Below are 23,593 nucleotides of genomic sequence, written 5' to 3' on the forward strand. Positions count from 1 at the left end.
CAATAGATCATGGATATTTGTACATTATATACATTTCATGGATTATATACTCATACACGTTATATTATACACACACACACACACACTCTATATAAAAGCACTCAAGGCTCACTTTTCAAAATTTTACCCCCCGTCTTGTTTTCTAACAAGTCATAACCTCACAAATGTCATAAGGAAATGTTACATGTTAGTTCTGTAGTTACAAAAATAAAATAAGTTTCATACACTGACTAAAACTGGTAGTAACTCCTATATAACTTATGGGTAGAATTTTCAAGATCACCTAATTAGAGTTTGAGAATATAATCATGAAAACAACAGATCTAGGCGTTAAGACCATGATTTCCAAACTGATTAGTGATTTGGGCATCTTGGTTTTTGGATGTCCAACTTGATAGCTTGATTTTTCTGATTGCACCAAGCACCCATCATTTGTAAGTCAGAACCCTTTTAAATCTGCTACAGTCCCTAGATTACCAATCCATTTTGAAAATCATGGCCCGTTTTCATAAATAAGTTACCAACATTTAATCATGGTCTATGATCCACATGGATTTTCCTCTAATATACATTTGACAATAGACATTTAATGGACAACTACATTTAGTGAAGAAAATTCTGTTTCTAGCATCAACGGCTTATATACAGCTAAAAACAGGAAGTGACAGGATTTTTTATATTGCAATTGAGTTTGAAGAGGACACATCAATATACAAATGCATGAATCACTTGAACTTTGACTTACACACTCAAGAGGTAGAAACAATTTTGATTTAGTGAAGATGCCACCAAATTTTAGCTGTTCAATATCAGGTGCAATGAAGTGAGGATATGAAATTTAAAGCAACACTAGTTTGTAAGAATGTATGTTGTCACTACAAACATCACATTAATATTTTGATACTGTATGAACTTTTACTGATAACACTGTTTTAACTTAATGTAATGACTATTTATAGTCAGCTCCAGATTTTTTTTTAGTTATTCATGATTCATTAACAAGTTTCAAAAAGTTAGTGAAGTTCATGAACTTCACTTTTATGTCAATTTAGTGGGGCACTCCCGTTACTGATTTTCATGTCCTTACAAGTTACACCCAAGACTACTATAACTGACATTAGAAAAGATATATATTTTCACTTAACATTTGATAGCAGTGTGTCCCATGCACCTTGTTAGTTTCTATAATCAGAGCCTCTTGTTTATTGGAGAGGTGTGTGTTTACAGCAATAGGGGAGAGAAAAAAAAAAACCCATGTTAAAAATATGAATAGATCTTAAATTCAAATGTTTCTACATTTGGAAACATTCTGAATGCCATTGCAAAGCCCTTCACAGATGCTGGAATTTAAAATTAAATGTTTTACTAAAACTGAACACACAAATGCAATATCCACTTCTCTTCTAAAAAAAAGAATATTATGGAAAATAGCAATTTAAGTCAGAGGGTTTTAAGAGTTCCTTATTCATCATCTCTAGGCCTGAAGTTTTAATGCTAATTATAACAATGGTCATGCAAAGAAAAAAAAAAAAAAAAAAAAGAGGTTCTGAAACTAGTGTGGTTTAAAATCATTAGTTCACAATGCACAAGAAAAAACATCACACCAACAAGAGCTGAGTTTAAGATGTTTCAAATAAAGCCCCAGAAGGGGCAGGGTTCCTGAGGAACGGCATATGTTACACACTCAAACCAAGCACACTGTGTGCCCTAATCCACTCTGGTGAACATTGGATATTCTCTTATGGTTAGTATTTCCCCCCCCCCCCCCCATATACTACGAATACGAAAAGATTTATACAACCATAATCTGACCTACTCTAAAACTCAGGATTTCTTGGCACAAAACAGCACCACAGAATCCAAAAAGACCACGTTAAATGTATCTGCACTGAAAGTGAAAAATGTTAATCTAAAAACAAGGAACAACAGGTAGTGAGAAAAACCATGAGCCTCACAGTTACAATGAAAAGTGCAAAAAAAAAAGTCCAATAAGTGACTGCAGCATTCTGAGAGGGTAAAGTGAACTAGACACTGACATTTCCTTTGTTCTTCACTACAGTAACAGGAAGCGGTGAGCTGCACCCATTCAGCATCAATCTAGTGACATGTGCTACCACTTCCTGCTGTATACACTGCATGGCTAAGCATGTGCAGCACTTTGGTTACTGAAGACAGGTTATGGTGTAACATAGCTGAGGCTCTAACAACATTTCATAGGCTGACATACCAACGCTTAAAAAGCCATTTTCATTTCAGTAACATAGCAGATTTACACACACAGGTTTCCATCCACTGGAAATAAAAAAAACCTCTTTGGAAGATTCCGTACACTTTTTTTAAAACTGTAACCATAGATAAACAAAGCAATGCTGCAACTGAAAGGGGGCACATAACTGCTTCAGCTCTAAAACACAATATGTAGTGTTACATAGCCTTGAAGAAAAACATGTTTGGCTATATACATGTCACTGCTCTGCTGGGTGATCTTGGGCAAGTCTTCACCTTCAGGCCTGTTTTTCTCCTTCTGTCAAATAGGGTTAATGATCTTTGGAAAGTGCTTTGAGACTGGCAGATGAAGAACTCCCTCAGAGCTAGGCACATCAACTTTTCCAGTAGAACAGGGTATTTATTGCAGGAATAATAAGCTTCCTGCCACACAGGCCAGCCAAAACTTAACTAGAAGAAAAATCCAACACCTCTGGACAAGCCTTTCAGATTTGGAGCAGAGAAGAGCAAGGACTGATATTACTTTGCGATTCCATGCCATCATATTTACCCCAAGTAGGGGATTAAAAGAGTAGATATCTTGATCCACTGGGCCTAAGTTCAGCTAGAGGTTTCAGGTAATGTGGTAACATCCCTTTCCTTCCTTTGGGGGAATTATACAAGATTTGGGGGCCTGGCTGACTTTGATAGCATCAAGCTGAATCACAGATATATTTCCACTCTGCATCTTTCAAACACAATGATGTGGATGGAATTGACCTAGGCACATTGGAGAGAACATGACTATGAGAGCCTCGCTGACATGGTGGACGCGGAGCTTAGGGAGCCCTGTAGAAGGTCTTGCCCTCTAGTAGATACCACAATATCTATAGGTTCTCTTTAGGTTTTGGAACATGAATAAGTTGGGATGGTCACATGACCTGTCTGGCAAGCCATATTAGAAAGATGTAGATACAAGCCTAAAACTATCAAAACCTCAGACATAGACAAAAAAGGGAGTAATCAAATCAGTTACTCTAGGGCACTTTAGCCAGCTAAGGATTTCAACTGATAGTATACAATTGATTGCATATTGATAGTTAGCATACAACTTCTCACCAATGCTGGTATAATACTTGAGCACCTATTTAGCTATAATACCCAACAAACCGTTAACAGAAAAGTTTGTTAAAAACCAAACTCCTCCACTGCTTCGATTATTAATTGGGAAAGCTTCCCTCAAGTTGAGGTCTTTCAAGGAAGATCTATCAAAAACAGAGGGAAAGGAAAAATATTTTTACAGTTAAAACCCCCAACTGCCATACCGAAGAAGCCTTTCAGGCCTTCTAACTCTATCAAAGTGAAACAAGGGGGTACAATTCTTTTTCCTTTGCAGTTTATCTTTAAAGAAGTTGTGTAACGCTCTTAACGGGGGAAAGGCAGTGAAACAAAGACAGCCAGCCTCAATCCAACTCTTTCTATTCAATAAGTTAATTGGAGTGGAGAAGGCTTTGTAATAATTTGTCATTACTATTACATGAAAGATAACTCTGAAGTGCTAGTCAAATCCCATGACTGAGAGAATGTAACCCCTTAAATGACAAAGGGCGAACTCCTGTTTCGACCTGATACTGTTGACACACTCCAAGTACAGTAGACCAGGTCTACACTATACACTTAGTACAATAATTATTTTTATAGCAACAAAAGCCCTAATTAAGGTGCAGCTATTACCCCAGCATAAAAGTGCTTGTGCCAGTATAGCTTATTTCACTCAGGGAATCAGTTTATGCTGCAGCTACCCTAGCAAGGTTTGCTGGTACAGCCGGCAAACCTTTTCTAGGTTAGCACCTGCCTTAGATCTGCACGCAGCAAGAGGAACTGCAGGAGCCCAGAATTCAAGTAATCTGATTTTTCTTTTTGAAGAAGTTCACACACTCCCTCCAGAAAAGTCACAGGGGAGCAACATGCAACATTTGGAGTTTTACATTTGTGTGGATCAAAGCTAATGATCTAGTAGCTCATGCTAATATTTCATATAGTTCACCATCAGCATCACAGCAGCTGGAACATATCCTGTGAAAATGCCACATCAGTTTTCAGTCTGCTCTTTACTCAAGCTGATTTAATCCTTAGTTTCCTATTTCAACAAATCTACAGAGTATTCACATTTCGTAATCACGCATTTACTACTTGGTACAGTCTTTATGGGAAGTCAGTATTGTCAGGAAATGGAACCTTCAGTGATGCAGGGAAACTGCACCCATCTGTCATGGTGTATGCTGACCTACACTCTACATAGTGTAAATAGTCACAATGCTTCCCATTTCTAGCAGTGGGATACACGCCCAGTAAACTCCTAGCACATAATGTGTTAGATATTTAAAGAGCCAATACTTACTTCTTGGCAAGTTGATGTAGCAGAAACAAGTGTCTGTGTAACTGCCAACCATCTGCATGGAAGTAGTGAGGAACCAGTTTTTGATTTACTGATTAAATACTGAAGGCTCAACTACCGCACAGTGCTTGCTCAGAATCCTAGTATACAGCAAAATTGTAAATGGCGGAATATGACATACTTACCGCTCAGTAAATAGCTATTTCTAAGCTACCTGGTCAGAAAGAACTATGAAAAAGCATCCTTCGTTTGACAGAAATAAAAGCCTTCAACAGTGACAACCAATAGCATATCTGAACTACAGCATACGTGAGGATGGCATTTTATTTGTTCTGGGGTGAGGACCTCAACTGCATAAATACACACAGCCACTGTAGTGGAAAGGGAAGGGAAGTTAGGTTAAATATCTATTAAGTCTTGTTATTAGCTGTTTGCCATGAACTGCTAGTGCCTCTGGGTACAGCTTTTATGGGATGCTCCTGTGAACTCCAGCTGCAGCAACAGCAGTTCCAGTCAAGTAGCTAGTGTAACTCAATATATGCTGTTACATAATAGGTGTATCATGGAACATTTAGGATGGCCATCATGGCTAGGCTAGAAACTCAGTTAAGAACTTCCCTCTGGGATTTCCACAGATTAACCATGTGTAGGTTTAGTGCTGAATTAACATCCCATGCACAGCTAACATTAGAAGTTGGTTATGGACTTCATATCATTGCTTCTCCAAGTAAAAGCCATTAGATCTTTGTGCATGGTATGTACATATAAATGCAATCCCGGCCTTTTAAATAGGCAGTTTGACAATTCGATTAGGATTCTTATCTCAGACCATTCTCTCCTTATTTTTCTGAAAATGTCAATGGATTTTTCTGGTCTATAGTCTCTATCAAGAGGATTCTTCAGTGGGAGTTTCCCCAGTATGAAGGGCAGCAATGCTCTACTGTCTACTACCAGAGAATACGGGCTGCAATAAATGGGAAATTACAATAGAAAGCTGCCTTCCCCTTTAAGGGATGTGACAGCACTATGATCTAAGTCCACACAGCAGCCTCCAAGTTAACACTGTTTCACCTCTAAGGGGTCTCTGGTACTTTGTATAGCCTTGCCCTCAAGTGTGTGTTTTGGTTTTTTAGGACAGGGTTGAGAAGGCAGAGGAAGACCAGGCTTGCTGTCTCTTGTTAATAAACAGGACAAGCAGTCACTTTTGGGCCACCCAGAGGAACACAACAGAGAGGAGAAACTCCAGTAACAGCAAACAAGGGATACCTACACCAGTAAGTTTGTAAGACTTACTGAAACAGGAAATCAGAACCATTAACAAGAGGAGAAATATCCACTGCTGTTTGACTGGAAGGCAGCAAGCCTTGAGTGATTTTTTTAAAAAGCTGTACAAGCTCCTGAACATACAAGATTTCCTTATCATTTAGATCAGGGGTCTCAAACTCAATTTACCTTAGGGCCAGTGCCAGTCCTCAAATCCTCCCAGAGAGCCAATGTTATTCATGCCACCCAGAACCCGCCCTCCCCCTCCCCCAAAAAAAACCTCCATCCTTCACCTGCCTAAGGCTCTGGGATGGAGTTTGGGTGGGGGAGGAGGTCTGGGGTAGAGGATCGGGGTGCAGGCTCTGGGAGGGAGTTTGGGTGCAGAAAGAGTGAGAGGTTGGGCTCTGGGACGGAGTTTGGGGGCTGGAGGTGTGCATGGGAAGGGGGTGCAGGCTCTGGGATGGAGTTAGGGGGCAGGAGGGGGTATGTGGGGAGGAAGTGCGGGCTCTGGAAGGGGGTTGGAGGTATGACCCTTACCTGGGGCTCCAAGGCGGGGCAGGCCAGGTGGCCTCCGCGCATTTCTGCCCTCAGGCACCGCCCCGGCAATGTCCCATTAGCCGCAGGGGCGCTCAGGGCAGGGGCAGCACATGGAGGCACAGCCCTGCCCCTTGGCTGCAGGGAGGGGCTGGCACATGCCACTCAGCTCCCCTGCGCTGCCGGGGCCCCTGAGGGGGAGCACCTGGGAGCAGCAGGTGGGGCCAAGAGAAAGACCCGGCCCCAAAAGTGCTGGAGCCCCGCGGACCACATTGGGGAGGCTCACGGGCCACTGAGAGTTTGAGACTTAGCTCCTGACTTGCATCCTTGCCAAAAAGAGTCCCATCTTATTTGTATAAGGTATAAATGAAGGCTTCAGACAGAATTTGGGCTCTAGAGAGTTCCATTTCCATTCAACATTGGAAGTTTTCACTTAATTTTAAGTTTCATGTATTTGCACTTGAACTCAGCATATTTTTACTGGGGGGCGGGCAGTGATGGGGGGCGGAGGCATGCTGCAACTAGCATAGCTGTCTTGTGTTCCTTCGGCTCCTGTAAGCAGCCAGAGTGAAATTTACAAAAGTGTCTTAGTGCTTTTCAGGAGAGCAAGATTGTTAGCTTGTTGTATGGGCCTGCTCAGAACCAGAGTACAGTATGAGAAAAGGTACATGCACAAACACAAACACAGCACCCTGAAGGGTTCTACCCTCAGCTTTTGTATGGCATCAAGTTACAGCTGAAGAACTCTACCACTTGTAGTACAATACTGGCAATGTAAAATTAAACAACTTTTAAAGGTAGATCTAAGCTTTGGCCTACTTTAAGGAGAAGCAAAAAGCTATCCAGCCTAACCTATTTAGGTTTTATTTATTTATTTAAAAATGGTCAGCCACTACTTGAGCATGTGAACACTATAAATCTACCAATCTAGACCTCTAAGGAAATTAGCTGGGAAGAAGGCTACTGAGGGTCTATCAACCTACTACAGTGGCCGTGATAGAAACCAGTTCGTGGATTTTGCTAAGTCAGCTGTTCAAAGATAATCAATTATGTTCTCTCTTTCCACCCCTCACTTTTAAGCTCACAATAGATTGGAGACAAAAATATTGTTGTAGAATTCCTGATGAAAAAGTACTTCTAAGATATATGCTCATTACAGGTTCTGCCTTTTGGTGACAGCAAGCAATTGATAGATGTGCACATAAATCAGTGCTATTCAGCAGTAACACTAGTGATAGTTTAGATTCTCCTGAAAGTCAAAGTATGTTCACAATATAGTTAATATTTTTTGCTGATTCTTACGTGGGCAGATTTGAATTCTGCAAGACTATAGCACACTCCAAGATATTACTAAAGCATGAATCTCAGAACATACTGCTGCCAGCGACATTTGCTTTTAATTATACTTTGAAGAGTTGCAAGTAAGCATGCTAAACCTTAAGCAGATTCTAATTTACATGCCTTGCTCAGTGCAGGAGTACTAATCATGTGCAGATGTATCTGCACGATTATACACACGAGTCTTTTGGGAGACAGTGGAAAGTTCTAATACCTTCCAATCAGATTCCAAGCACCAGACAGCCAGTTGTGTTGCTCTCTGGACAACAAGATATTCAAGAACTCATTACTAGCTACATGCACTCCTCACACCATTTCTAAAGAGTTAAGGATGCCTGCTTCATTCCCTTAAGGGGAAATCTGTAGGTAAAGAGTACATGCCTACTCCAATTTAGACTCTCTGAAGCAGATATATATTACCCTAGTTTTGATACATTCTTAGAAGCATCAACTAAGTTGTATTAAAAAGGAAAGTTTTAGGGAACATCTTACTCTGCCTCATTATTGGACACAAGATATACTGGGCCTATAAAATAAGAAAAAAGATGTCACCTCACAAAAATTGCATTTATATTAGATCCTAATGGGCTTTGAGTAATGAAGTGGCATGTAAGAAAGTTGTGGCATGGGAGGCATAGTCAGAGTATAACAGTGAGGGTGGAGTGCACTTGCAACATCTTAGCGTCATACAGTGCTGAATGCAAAAAGAGCGAAGTCTAATCATTTTGAACTTTAACATTTGGGTTTACTCCCAGACATCTGCAAGACATTTGAGACACAAATGCAACCAGTTATTCAGCCTTTTGAAAGTTAGGGACCCATGTTTTTGGTGGGTTTTTTTCATTGTGTTTTGTTTTAAAAGAACAGTTGTTACTTCCATACTCTGGAGGACTCAGTAAAATGCTCTTTAAAATGACAACCAGCACTAGTCAGCCAAGAGCAACTTTAGGCACTCCCTCTCTTTCATCTTACTTCGAGCTTGGGCAGCAAGAAAGTCAGGACAAAAACTCTGGGTTCCCACATGATGGTAGATGGAGCAGCTACCACCTAGCCAACACAATAGAGGCCTAATGAAGCTGATATTTCAAGAGCCCTGATCATGGCCATGGTTCAGTGTCTTGAACCCCTGAGTGGAATAGTTTTTCATGAGGGCAGCCTACCTCCCATTCAGCCACATTTATCTCACCTTGCAAGATACTATAAAACCCTCCACTTCATGGAGAAAAAGGTTAAAGGTGGAGTAGGAGGAGACATAAAATAGGTATAGTTAAGGCCAATTTAGATAAGATGACAAAGAATGCAAGTATATGTATGTAGAATATGAAAAGATTTCCTACTCTGAAGCACTTGAGACTCATTAACCAGATCAGACCAATGCTTACAATGGAGTAAAGCTAGCCGTAGCTTCCTCTAGCACCTGTCTCCTTGGCTAAGAGAAGCTATCCTACTATCGTTTGAAAGAGGAAAGAATCTATCTTCGGTGAAGGGAAGTGACATTCTCTGTGTTAAGTATATAACCATCAGCACAGAACCATGATTTTCCCCTAAGGTATACTTGGAAACTATTAGTCTTCTACATGTCAGTGACCTACAGCATAAACAGGTCAGAATACCATGATCTCAAATCTAGTGTTCAGTGGATTGTCTCATGGTTCAGCTTCTTATTTACATCAGTGATCTTGTCAGGACCACTGCCAAAAGGAATGCATGTACCAAGTGTTTTACTATGAGGAACAGGAGAGGACTATCCAGAACCAAATTCAGTTTCCCAAGCAAAAAGCACAGCCAGGGAAACCTCTCCAAAAAGGTCTTTTGGCAGAAAGCAGAGCTCACACACCATACCTTGGAGTGACCTTTGCACCAAATCTGAGACACTGAAAGCAAGCTGAGTCCAGCTTTTAAATTGCAAGCCACAATAGCAGTAGGAACTTTCATTTGATTGTAACTTTGTTCGACATGAGTCAAAGTTCACTGTCCCCCTTCAGCAACACTTTTAAAAACATGTTTTAGGGTAAGGGTGGTTTAACAAACATGTACAGAATAGAAGTTTCATATGAAAAACAGGATTTCTGGCCTCTGAACAACTCCTCATAGTGTCTGCAACTGAGGTACTGCAACATTATGCTAGTGCATTATAAAAGGAAAAAGCAGCTCATCTGTTTTCACTGTATTTTCATGAGCAAAACAGAGTAAATAAACAGCAACTGGAGAAGTCATCTCAGCCTGAAATGTTTATGTTGTAATAATTTAAGAAAGCATTAGCAACAAATAAGTGATTGCTTGTTTGGGGTGTATTGTTTTTAGCTCAATACCCTTTAAAACGGCATCACTAACTTAATCATTTAGAGTAGTCCCTACAAATGTGACATGCAATTTTCATAAGACATTCCAAAGTCAACCAGTTTGCTTCAAACAGTTAATGTATTGTTCAAACATAATCATGCATGCAAGTGACCTCTCAATAAAATGTATGAAGATTCCACTCTGAGAAAAGCCCATTGCGTAAGCAGGATGGCATGCAACATGAAATTTTAGGTCTTGAACATAGGACACTGGCCTTGAAGATTAGTTCTGTAGAAAATTACTTTTGCATCAGAGAAATTTTAAAGCTTTCTGAATCAAGGATTTAACCACATCCTTTAGTGAGGTTGACAAGAACTGGCCTCTTACATCAGAATGGCATATACTGGACCCCAAGTCACCAGTTAATTTGAGACTCCTCCCTCTAGTCAGCTGAAGTCAGGATCACTGCAGAGATACTAGCCTTTGTTTTACATTTTTTAGGCAAGTACTTAAGTAGAACTGCTCCGAAGCACCTTTTGGTAACAGAACTGCTTGGAAGTCCAGTCCACTCTTCCTATTCCCTCTTCTGCTTCCTCTCTCAGCAGTAAAGTGACATTTAAAAAGCACAGGCTAAAAGTCATTTTGAAAAGCTGTTTTCTTCGCCTATGGTTTCAGTGGTAGTCATGTTAGTCTGTATCAGCAAAAAAAGAGGCGTTTTTGTTAATTGATTTATCTCATTAGACTGATTTAACATTTGGTAAAGCAACCCACATCCTTTCATGTATTTATACCTGCTCCTGATTTAACATTTGGTAAAGCAACCCACATCCTTTCATGTATTTATACCTGCTCCCGTATCTTTTAGTTCATACATCTGATGAAGTGGGTTCTAGCCCATGAAAGCTTATGCCCAAATGAATGTGTTAGTCCAAGGTGCCATAAGGACTCCTTGTTTTCTTTGTCTATGTTACCCACACAGTTTCTGACTATTACAATCTAAAATTAATTCTTCCACATTTATATATTTTTTTTACTTAGTTGGGAGGATGAAGACAGCTTAATGTTTCAGTTTTATCTAGTTAATTTCACTTCTGGATCTCATTCTCCTACCAAGTTACAGAGTTTGCAAACACTGCAGGGGATTGTTTAGAGACTATTTCCATGGGAACTTTAGTTTCACAGTAACAATCCTGCCTATGTCTGGTTCTGAGTTGTTAGGTTTTTGTTTTAGTTTTAAAATAAGTCACTGAAGCATGTAGATGAGGGCAATATAAAGAGAAGAACCATCCAAACCATCTATAGACTTAGCTGAGGTTATAAAGTATGTCAAATTGAGGGTATGAAAATCTTATTCTATATCCCACATTTGTAAAGGTCAAGCTCTTGCCTAAGGAATATACAAAAACGTATACAGTCATAAGAAATCATATTGACAGACTCCTGACAAGGACTTTTTATGAGGACTTTTAAATAAGGCTCAAATAAAATTAGGACCTCAGAAGACAAAATGCTACCTGAAAAGAGGTCAAAAGTTCATCATATATTGTAATTAGACTTGTGATATTAAAGTGATCCTAGAACACCACAAGTGGCACAACAAAATGGTTAAATTTGTTACAGACAGCCCCTCAACCTGAAGCAAATACTCACCAACAACTATACACCACACAACAAAAACCAGGAACCAATCCCTGCAACAAATCCTCTGCCAATTCTGTCTGCATAGCTATTCAAGGGACACCATCATAGGACCTAACCACATCAGTCACACCATCAGGGGCTCGTTCACTTGCACATCTACCACTGGGATATATGCCATCATGTGCCAGCAATGCCCCTCTGCCATGTACATTGGCCAAACCAGACAAGTCTCTACACCAAGGGTCAGCAATCTTTCAGAAGTACTGTGCCAAGTACTCATTTATTCACTCTAATTAAGGTTTCATGTGCCAATAATACATTAACATTTTTAGATGGTCTCTTTCTATAAGTCTATACTATATAACTAAACTATTGTTGTATGCAAAGTAAATGAGGTTTTTAAAACGTTTAAGAAGCTTCATTTAAAATTAAATTAAAATGCAGAGCCTCTCGGACTAGTGGTCAGGACCCTGGCAATGAGAGTGCCATTGAAAATCAGCTCACGTGCCACCTTTGGCACACGTGCCATAGGTTGCCTACCCCTGCTCTACACAAAAGAATAAATGGACACAAATCAGACATTAGGAATTATAACATTCAAAAACCAGTAGGAGAACACTTCAATCTCTCTGGACACTCAACAACACACTTAAAAGTGGCAATTCTTCAACAAAAGAACTTCAGAAACAGACTCCAACGAGAAACTACAGAACTGGAATTAACTTGCAAATTGGACACCATCAAATTAGGCCTGAATAAAGACTGGGAGGGGATGGGTCTCTACAAAAACTAATTTCCCTCTGCTGATACTCACCCCTTCTTGTCAACTGTTTGAAATGAGATACCTTGATTACACTGGCCTCATTAGCACTACAAAAGTGATTTTTCCTCCCTTGGTATTCACTCCTTCTTGTCAACCGCTGAGAATAAGCCACTTCCACCTTAATTGAATTGGCTCATTAGCACTGATCCCCCACTTGGTAAGGCAACTCCCATCTTTTCATGTGCTGTGTATTCATATCTGCCTACTGTATTTTCCACTCCATGCATGTGATGAAGTGGGTTTTAGCCCACGAAAGCTTATTCCCAAAGGATAAAAGACATCCACAACTTGGAGCCAGCTAATATGTGACGTATCAGAGGGGTAGCCATGTTAGTCTGGATCTGTAAAAGCAGCAAAGAGTCCTGTGGCACCTTATAGACTAACAGACGTATTGGAGCACGAGCTTTTGAATACCCACTTCATCGGATGCATGTAGTGGAAACTTCCAGAGGCAGGTATAAATATGCAAGCAAGAATCAGGCTAGAGATAACGAGGTTAGTTCAATCAGGGAGGATGGGGCCCTCTTCTAGCAGCTGAGGTATGAACAACAAGAGGAGAAACTGCTTCTGTAGTTGGCTAGCCATTCATAGTCTTTGTTTAATCCTGAGCTGACGGTGTCAAATTTGCAGATGAACTGAAGCTCAGCAGTTTCTCTTTGAAGTCTGGTCCTGAAGTTTTTTTGCTGCAGGATGGCCACCTTAAAATCTGCTATTATGTGTCCAGGGAGATTGAAGGGTTCTCCTGCAGGTTTTCGTATATTGCCATTCCTAATATCTGATTTGAGTCCATTTATCCTAATATGTGAAGATGTTCAGAAGAAACCTCATCCCTTTTATGTTTCAGTATCACATTGAACAAGCTATTGCTCTGGTTTATCTTCACAAAATGTGAATGATCTTAAAGTCCTGCTGATAAGTTTACCTGACAACTGTAACCCAAAGAAAGCCTGCAAGTCTGGATCAAAGATACCCATGTCACCAAATCTCTTGAAGTTTAAAGGAATAAACCTGTTTGAAAATGTATTACAATTAAATACAGTACTTGATTATCTCCAACAGCCTTTTAAAGGAGTAGCTCCATTTTTCACTGCATCTCCAAGAGCTGAATATATTACTGGAAATCTTAACTTAGCCCTATGCTCAGAGTGTCCTACTAGGGTATACAGATAAAACCACTCATGTAAAAAAGTGAAGCCATACAACCTAGCTGTTGGGAATCACATCAGGATTGACCTTGGAGACTATGGGTGAAATCCTGCTTTATTGAAGTCAACGGAAGTTAAGTTATGGAGCCAGGGTTTTACCACTTATCTTTTGTAGCCTTCAGCTAATCAGTGTGAGAATTGTACAGCCTTCCAACCCCTTTTGGCAGGAAGAAGACATTTTCTAATCCCTACCACCAATGGAAACACTTAGTTCTTGCAAAGGTTCGTGCAAGGCATATCTGCTACTTTATCACTCCCCTATGGCCTCCATTTTTGGGTACTAACCCCAATTAATATCAAATCCTGCATCTTTACCTCGCTCAGAACTTGCCAAAGCCACAAAAGAGTGAAACTGACTTCACTCTTATCAGTTTCAAAGTTGCCAACAGCAATGGATTCCCAATAACACTTGTTAAGAACATAAGAATGGTCATACTGAGTCAGAGCAATGGTCCATCTAGCCTAGTTTCTCATCTTGTGAGAACAGTGGCCAGTGCCAGATGCTTCAGAGGGAAAGAGATCCATCCATCCCCTGTCAATCAGCCCCAGCTTTTAGCAGTCAGATTTAGGAACACCCAAAGCATGAGATTGACTATTAGCCAAGAGGGTCAGGAATGCAATCTAATTATTTCTTAACCCAGTAATACTTTTCAGCCTTCACAACATCCTCTGGCAATGAGCTCTACACGTTGACTCTGCACTGTGAGAAGGAGTACTTTCTAATGTTTGTTTTAAGCTTGCCACCAACTAATTTCATTCGGTGACCCCTGGTTGCTGTGTTATGTGGATGGGTAACAAAAAAAAAAAAAAAAAAAAAAAAAAAAAAAAAAAAAAAAAACTCTTCCTTATTCACTTTCTCCACAACATTCATGATTTTACAGACATCTCTTTTCTAAGCTAAATAGTCCCTGTCTTTTTAATCTCTCATCATATGGCAGCTGTTCCATACCCCTAACCATTTCTGATACCATTCTCTATATTTTTTCCAATTCTAATATACCTATTTTGAGATAAGATGACCAGAACTGCATGCATAATGCATGTATTATGATATTTTCTGTCTTATTTATCCTTTCCTAATGGTTCCTAATATTCTGTTAGTTGCTCAATGTGTATCAGCAGGCAAAATGCTAACAACAGTCATTTTATATTCTGCTGTTTCAACTTGGGAGAAACAAAAGGAGCCATCTTTACAACTATGAGAGGGTTTTTTTGTTTTTGTTTTTTAAATTGAGATCTGATTGTATAGAATTTGACAGCTGTTCATGAAAGCTTCCTATAGGCCATTATGCAACAGGGTTATCTGTTAGAAAGCTCCAGGGAAAAATAAATACATACACACACCCCAGGACCTCAAAGTCCCTTTCTACATCCTCCAAGGAAAAGAAAGAACTCCTTCCAACGTGAGGATTTGGGTTTTTTGATTTTGAGTACAAAGTCAAGAAGCTAAAATGAATGAGGCTCAACTCTATATTCACACACAAACTTTACACTCATGTAACTTCTTAAAAATAATGGCTTTACTCCCAATTTACCCCAAGTGAGAACTCATCTAACATTGAAACGTTTTGAAGATAAAAGTTAAGTGACGGTTTGTCCTTGGAGGCTTCAGCGGGAGATTTTGGATGTTTACATAAATAACATTAATTTGTACTGCAATCTCAAAGATTAAAATCAAGCAATACCTCACTTTAATTACAGAATGTGTTCTTCACTATGTGAATCATAGTATGAACTTAGCCAACTTTTAAAAAAGAAAGCCAGGTCAAGACAAAATACCACCACTAAAAAGACAGCTTAAAGTGACAAAACTGCAGAATTGTTAATTTTCAACTCTTATTAAAACAGGAACAAGACAGTTAGGAACCTAGATAATAGTAATCACTTTTTTAAAATGCTTTACAATACTTTCCTGATAGCATATGCTAACAAACTACAAGTTTCACATTTGTTCCTAAATTCATTAAGTGTTAATCTATTCTTAAACAAGAATTGTTTATTCAGAGCAGGCTACCAACACTACTTCAATCTGCTCCTCTGTTGGTCAAATAATCAGGCAACACATAACCAAGACAGCTCCATCTGCCAGTTAAAAGTGGGGATGAAACAATTAGACATCTGTCATGTTATTTCAAGGTAACACGCAAAGACAAAGCGGCAATATCATTTTTAATACAAATCAAGCAATTTCACTCAACATTGATTTGCTCTTATTGTAGAGCATAGAAAGGGAAAGTAGTGTCATTTTAATAATAAAAAATGATTGCAACCAAAGATGTCCCCTGTACTGATTAATATACAATGTGGAACATTCAAGGCTGAAGTGAAATACTCTATGTATCTCAATATGTTTATTCACCTGCAATGTACACAGAAGATTGTTTCTCTTGACAAAGAGAAGTCTCCTAAATAATACAATGCCAAAATTTCCTGCTGACTCAGGCCTCACATTTGTCTCTGAAGCGTCATTCTGAATCTTCCTCTTGTCACATATTTGCCTATTACCACCCCAGTAATGTTGTTTGTTTCTCCCAAGCAAGCCTTCATCTCCTCACACTTTGACCAGTCTTCAAGTCCCACTCCTCAGGACTCCTGCACACATAGCCCACTAATGCAAAACAGCATCCTCTCCAGACAGTTTCAGTGTCAGTGTCTCCTTCATTTCAAAAACCCTAATTTTAAAGAGAAGACAAGTTCTTGCCACCAACTCACTCCTGAATATTATTTCCCTGTTCTTCCATCACTGTCTGTTTCCACCATCTCACCAGCAATGAACTTTCCATCTATAGCTCCTGCCATCAAGAATAGCCCAACTGAAATCTTCCTCTTCATTCAAGCTTCTACACTCCCTCTTTTTGGCCTATGACAATTCACTCTCTCTTTACATAACTCTGCCTCACTAACTTGTACTTGTATTCAGTCTGGTATAATTTAACAATAAAATGTGTTGAAATAGTTTCTATTAAAGGCTATTAAAGGGGCTGAAGTTTCATTCTAGGGAGAAGGGGATAGTTTTGTACACTTTGGATTAAACTAATTTGATAAGCTCAAGTCACCATACATATGCTTAATTTTTTTCTGGATGGCCCTGTTTTTCAAGAATGAAGCCCAAGAAAAAAGTGAGGCAATTGGTTCTAACCATCAGATACAGTACACTCTGGATGATTTTTTGCCACATGTTGATGATACCTTGGATAAACAGTAAAACGTTATTTTGCAATCAGTAATCACTATTAAACAGGAGAAAGATGACCTACTATTCTCACGGAAATCCAGTCATACAAAAGAGTGAAAGGAACCCAGAGAAATCTAAAGAATAAGCTTTCTAACTCTAAATAAAATGGATCCCGTTCTGCTGGCCAGCTCTACTCAAACAGCAAGGTAGAGAATTGCAGACTATTAGACTGTCATTCAATACTGTGCACAAGTATATTATGTAACAGGACTGTATGAACTTTAGGGCCCAGACTTCAGAATTAGTAATTGATAGGACCAGCAAACTACACACTCTATATTTTGGATAAATTATCTTTTATCGTTTTTTACAGGAATTTAAAGTTTTTATATTGACTTGTTGGGCTGAGCAAACCGGCTCATTTTATTTAACTGAGTTTTACTTCCCTTTTAGTTCTGTATGAAAGCAAGAGTTTCCACTCAAGGAAGTAGAAGTGACAAGTCCATGTTAGCAATGAGTTTCCCCTGCAGGAAAATGTTTTTAAGATGTGAAGAGTGGAGCCCTACTAATGATTAGAGTAACTGAGGAAAAGGGACCTCTTTCTAAGAGGTAGAAAGACAAAAAGGTAGCTAAGTAAAGAGACAGCATGAACACAATTGTAGTCGGGGAGAGAAAAAAGGGGGGCAAGAAATCAGGGGCACTAGTTGCAAGCATCCAGGCAAACACCTGTATTCAGCATGAGGTATATTCCCCTCCTCCCATCCCCATCACCAATGTGGGCAGGAGAAAGAGAGAGGAATCCATAAAACCAAGGGTTGGGCACATCAGCAGAGCACCTTCAGTTCTGAAAGGCCCATACAACGACAACAAGGATACAAGCATATAACTTCAGTGGTGATTCGATTCTACAATTGGTAGAAATGAAATTGACGGATTACCACATTCCCCAGCTACTTAAAAATAAAATCGGACCGAATAACTTCCAATGCTGTGGTGACTGAAATTGCTAAGTGCCGATGCAAGTCGTGATTGGGAAACAGTAGGAGCAACCAGAGAAATGTCTTACAACAGCACTAGGCAGGCCTAAGCTGCTATGACACAGAGAAGGCAGAATTCCGTAGCTAGGAATGGATCTGAAGCTGAAAAGGAAAATTTAAAGAGTAACACAAGGCAGTCAAAACCAAAAACCCACACATAAAACACCTCATCAAATCCTCTTCCGCCCACCCCCGCTCAAATGGGGACTAGCATAAGGCTAATTCATACAAATAAAAAGACAAGATATGTCAGATCTCAAAAATTAAGTCAGCTCCAGCTCAGTACTTGAACAGAGACTAAGTAAAGGTATGTCTACACTCAAAGCAGGAGGGGTGTGTGTGTGATTCTCAGCTTGCAGGCTTGCACTCAGGGCAGATAGCAGCTACATTCTGATGAGAACTAGGGCTCCATTCTGATGAGAACTAGTGCAAGTATGTCTCCTTGAGCTGGGACTCACACCCCCAGCTCAAAGTGTAGACATATCCCATTTCTCCTAAGAGTGCCACCAAGTAGTATTAGGTGGTGCTCCAAATAATGGAAGATTCCATGCACAACATGAATACTAGGGGACACCATATTGTTGGAGATACCATCTTCTGGAGGTCATGTGAAGCCAGTATTCTGACAGCTTCAATTCCTGTAGCTACATTTTACCCAATTTACTCCCATTTAGAAATAGCATTGTGTTGTTCCACCGTTGAAATAGCTGCATTTTAATCATGGGAGAAATAATGCAATTTATTATACACTGCATTCAAGAGCCTTCAGGATAGACAGCACTACATGTATGATGTGTTAGTTAGCATTGTAGAACTGATTAAGTTAGATCAGACAGCAAGCTTTTAAGAAGATACCATCCATTTAAGTAGAAGTCTGGACATTGTTCTTAACCAGTGGTGGGCAACCTAAAACCCATCATGGTAAGCTGTTGGCGGGCCACCAGACCGTTTGTTTACATTTGCACAGTTGCCCACAGCTCTCAGTGGCCATAGCTCATCATTCCCGGCCAATGAGAGCTGCGGGAAGCAGTGGCCAGGCCCACACTGCTTCCCCGCAGCTCCCATTGGCTGGGAATGGCGAACCACGGCCATTGGGAGCTGCAGGCGGCTGTGCAAACAAATGGTCTGGCAGCATGCCAGCAGCTTACCCTGACAGGCTGCATGTGGCCTGCAGGTTGCCCACTGCTGTTCTAAACAAACAAACAAGCAAAAGCCATACAGCATACACACAGGTGTTAGAACACTGACCTACAACTGAGATTAGAGAATACTTCAATTTGTGCAGTCTTTCTGTTTGGGCATTTGTCAGCACTTTGCATAGTCAGTTTCCCCCTAGGGTAACTCAGTTTCCCTCTGTGAGGTCTTCCATAAACCAACCGGGGAGGAAACAATTACAAAAAATAGGAAAATGAGATTGTAAAAGCCCAATCAACTGGGGAGTCGAGGCAGATCTTAAACTACCCGTAACTGTTAAATTGATGAGACTTAAAGTTAGTATCTTTTTAAAAACACAAAATAAAAACCAGGGAGGGAAAGAACACATTAAGCTGATGTAGGCAAGACAGAGAAAAGTAGTGTCATATATACAAAGTATCTTTAAAATCCAAAGCTGACCAATGACATTGCACTTCAGCTTTAAGGAATTAAGCAGAAGGCCATGAAGTATAACCAGGAAAGGTTGTGAGAGAGAATTCTGAATGCAGCTCAAGTTACTTTACCCAGTTCTTTCTGTAACTATAAACACAGAAATATGTTCAATGTCTAACCTGTGCATGGGTTTTTTGGAGGTGAGTATGCTGCTTGTTAATAACATTTCTATGACCAAAACTTCTTATTCAACTGAATACACAATTAAAAAAACCTTCAGAAAAGCCATCGGACGAAGCGGGTATTCACCCACGAAAGCTCATGCTCCAATACGCCTGATAGTCTATAAGGTGCCACAGGACTCTTTGCTGCTTTTACTAATCAAACTGTTATTGGTAAACAGAATTGTTAAGATTACATTCTGAAGATGGCTGCAGAAGAAACAAGGAATATTTTCCCTTCCTCACAAAGAATTTAAAAAGTATCTAACCTTTGTGCTTGGTTTTAACCCCCTTCACTAAAAAAAAAAAAAAAAAAGTCTAGGTCTTCCCTGGAGATTTCTTGGGACTCTGATGTGGACGATCTGCTCTCAGTCCTTAACTGAAGGGTAGAGTTTTAATCTTTAAAAGAGACATCTTTTCTCCCAAATGGTAGTTAATTAGTCCTAACTCAAAAATATCATTCAGGCTACTTCCTATCTTAGTCAGGATTCACTTCCTGCATAGCCAGCATCTCATAACACCAGCAGTACATCAAGTCTCCGGGATAACAAAACATGAATCATTAGAGTAGAACACATTTCAGGTTGTCTTTATTCATAACACACAAGGAGTACAAGCTTTGTTTCTCCACTCCAGATCACCTTTACTTATGTCTCCATTAAATAAAAAGTTTTAATCTTTCAGATGAGCATGGATTTCATCTTGCCAAGCACCAGCAATGTGCACAAAGATTTAGTCTTCAGTTGTAAAGATATCATGCATATCTCTGCTTTCATCATGCAAGTAGTATCAGACTACTTACATGAATAAAATTAAGCATGAATTTAAGTGTTTGGAGGATTGGGACATAAGCCTGATATTTCAGTAACAACATATTTACATCTAATACCGTAACGGCCTTATAAAAATTCCCTATGCTCAATTTAAAACCGACAGTCAATGTTTAACGTAAGAGTCTGTTGTATTAGAAAATTAAGTCATGCATAGCTCTGCTTTAAAAAAAAAAAAGGAAGATACTGCCTTGAGAAGTTTTATCACATAAAAAACAGTAACTTTAATCATAAGAAAAGCCACTCCCAATCTCAGAAACTTAATATACACATTCATATGTACTCTACTTTTATGGAACTAAAGTCTAAGACAATTATTAATATTACCCATAACTAATAAAATCAACTCACCTTCAACTGTGACTACTAATTGCTAATGTTGTTTACGCCAGTATCAGAGGGGTAGCGGTGTTAGTCTGGATCTGTAAAAGCAGCAAAGAGTCCTGTGGCACCTTATAGACTAACAGATGTTTTGGAGCATGAGCTTTCGTGGGTGAATACTCACTTCGTCAGATGCATGTGACAAAGTGGGTATTCACCAAAACATCCAAAATGTCTGTTAGTCTATAAGGTGCCACAGGATTCTTTGTTGTTTACTCCGTGTAATCAAGCAGTTTGGGTTTTTGTTTTTTTAATACAACTTGAGCAATACCCAGTTTAAGTTCTCTTCCATTTCCTGATAACTTGCATATGCACATCACAAAGAATTTAGCAAGCAACAGTTATGAGGACAGCTCCTGAACAGCCTAGAAGAGGCCTCTCCCAAATCTATTAGTGTCATGTTCCGGATTTTGTTTTCAGTTCAGTCTTTGGTCAATATTTTAAAGAGCATTTCTAAAACATCCTAATCCATTAAAGTGATTTCCATTACTGGGAGACCAAGACAGTCCAGGGAGTTTGTCATCAGTTGGTCATTTCTCAAGTCACATGAAAACATTTTACATTCAAAACTGGATGATCAAATTGAAGAAAGAGTTAAGACTGTAAGTGTCAGAGAAACTGTTTTGAGGGGAAAAAGAGGTGTACCCATTGGGTTTCCTGCAAGACTGAACTATGATAGTTTATACTTATCCATTATGGTCTCCACTCCATTTAGAGATCCCAGACACTGTCCTCAGAATTTAACTCCTTAGGGGTATGGGGAGTTTTTGTTCATTGTGCTAGGTGCTGCACAAACACAGGAGTCCTGATCAATGACTGGGGCTCCTAGGTCTTATTTTCCGGATTTAACAACGAAGCAAGCAAAGTTCAATGTTTTGAGCAGATTGCCAGTCACTGCTACAAGGTTTGGGCTGAGAGCTCAGCAAAGGGCACCTCCCTAATGACTTGTCAAGTTGCTAAACAAGAGGGAAATGCACATAGTGATCTCGAAGCCGCAGCCGGAGATGAGCAAGGCAGCCCGCGGTAATGCACTTTGCCAGAGATAATGCGAACCGCAGCTTAGAGCCAGCTACGAAGAGGCGGCCGAGAAGGTGCTGAGCAGCTGGGAGCCAAGAAAGGGGGACTAGGGAGGGGAAATTTCACTCCCTCCTGCCTCTCGCCAACGGGCAGAGCGCCCCGCGGCCACTGCCAGGCGAGCCTGGGATGCCGTGGAGAGGGGATGGCCCGACCAGAAGGCTCCACGGGGCCAGAGGAAGTGCCCCTGGCTGGCATATCACCCCCGACCCCCCTGAGAGCAGAAGAACCCGGCTTCCCCCGCACTTGACTGGCTCCGAGCGAGGCGGAGACCCACCTCACGGGTACTCGCTCGCTCCATGACAGCCAGCCCGACGGCCGGGCCAGCACGAACCCGACTGTCCTCGCGGGGAACTAGCGCCAAGAGGGAAAACCCCGGGCCGCTTCCCCTCCCACTCGACTCTCTGTGCCCAGCCCCCACAGCGGTAACGGGGGCAGGCGGCATTCGGGCAGCCAAGTGCCCTCTCTCGCCGCTCCGGTTCCCCCGCCACCCCGCGAAGCCCCTCAACAGGAGGAAGAGGGCAACGGTGAGGGGGGGCAGCCCCGTCCCAGCTCTCCGCGCTCGGGTTCCTCTCCCCAGCCCAGCCCCTCACGACGGGTGATGAGGGGTGCCGAGGCAGCCCGTGCCCCTTTCCCCTCCCGGCTCCCCCGGCCCGGCGCGACTCCTCCAGGGAAGTGATCGGGGGGTTCCGGGGCAGCCCGTGGCTCCGTTTCCCGCCCAGCCCCTCACCGATGGTGGAGATGAAGGTGGTGTTGAAGGCGTCCTCGCTGAAGCGGAACAGCAGGCAGGTCTTGCCCACGCCCGAGTCACCGATCAACAGCAGCTTGAAAAGATAGTCGTAAGTCTTCGCCATCTTCGCTCAGCCCAGGCTCTGGTTTACCGGGAGCTGGGGAGGGGGAAACTCCACCGCCACTCCCCGCCCACAACACTGACGCGCCAAAGCCGGCGTCCAATCACTCCGGGCAACGCCCCGAGGCTAATCACTGCGCGCCGGAAGTGCGCACGGGGCTGATGGGCTGTGTAGTCTCCGGCGCAAAGGCCACCCCAGACTCATTTCCGGAAAGTGGAGCAGTGGCGCTTATGCTGGAGCGGGAGCTGCCCGGGCAGGGCCGTGTTGTGTCAAAACTCACTCACTTTACGGGGAGGACGAGGAGGGCAGGCACTGTTGCCATGAGGCGCCTTGCGGCCAGGGGTGCTGGGGTAAGGCCCCGGTGATGTAAGGAGCCTGGGTGTGCTGAGCTGAGTGGCTCTGGGGCAGGGAAAGAGCCCTGCAATTTAATATCGCCTAACTCATTAACTGAATTAGTTCTAATGAATGTTACCTAGTTGCCAGATGACCTTGCTTGAAAACCTAGAATCCCTCCTTCCTGCCCCCAGGAGGGATTCATTTCAGAGGCTGTCACTGCCGGCCTGCCCCACTGCCATCAGAGGAAATGTTAGAAATGGTGAACATGGGGGTTTCTGCCCTGCTCCACCCGCATCTGCCCTTCCCTTGAGTGTAATGTTACCAACACCTCAAATAATTTTATGTCAGTGGCATAAGCCGTAGTGGACGTTCATGGTTTGGTAGCCGTGAAGGCACAAGCTATCCCTCTCT

The 23,593-nt window shown here is 41.3% G+C and overlaps 1 protein-coding gene across 1 annotated transcript in view; it reads right to left on the minus strand.

Moving 5' to 3' along the window:
- Positions 1 to 22,920, minus strand: part of RAB8B (RAB8B, member RAS oncogene family) — a 42,654-nt gene extending 19,734 nt beyond the window's left edge. Inside the window, exon 1 of the mRNA XM_050967112.1 lies at positions 22,726 to 22,920. Coding sequence (XP_050823069.1) covers positions 22,726 to 22,849 — 124 coding nt within the window. The 5' untranslated portion in view covers positions 22,850 to 22,920. The remainder of the gene's footprint in view (positions 1 to 22,725) is intronic.
- Positions 22,921 to 23,593: the final 673 nt, after the last annotated feature.

This window comes from Gopherus flavomarginatus, chromosome 9 (assembly GCF_025201925.1).
Source record: "Gopherus flavomarginatus isolate rGopFla2 chromosome 9, rGopFla2.mat.asm, whole genome shotgun sequence".
Lineage (NCBI taxonomy): Eukaryota > Metazoa > Chordata > Testudines > Testudinidae > Gopherus > Gopherus flavomarginatus.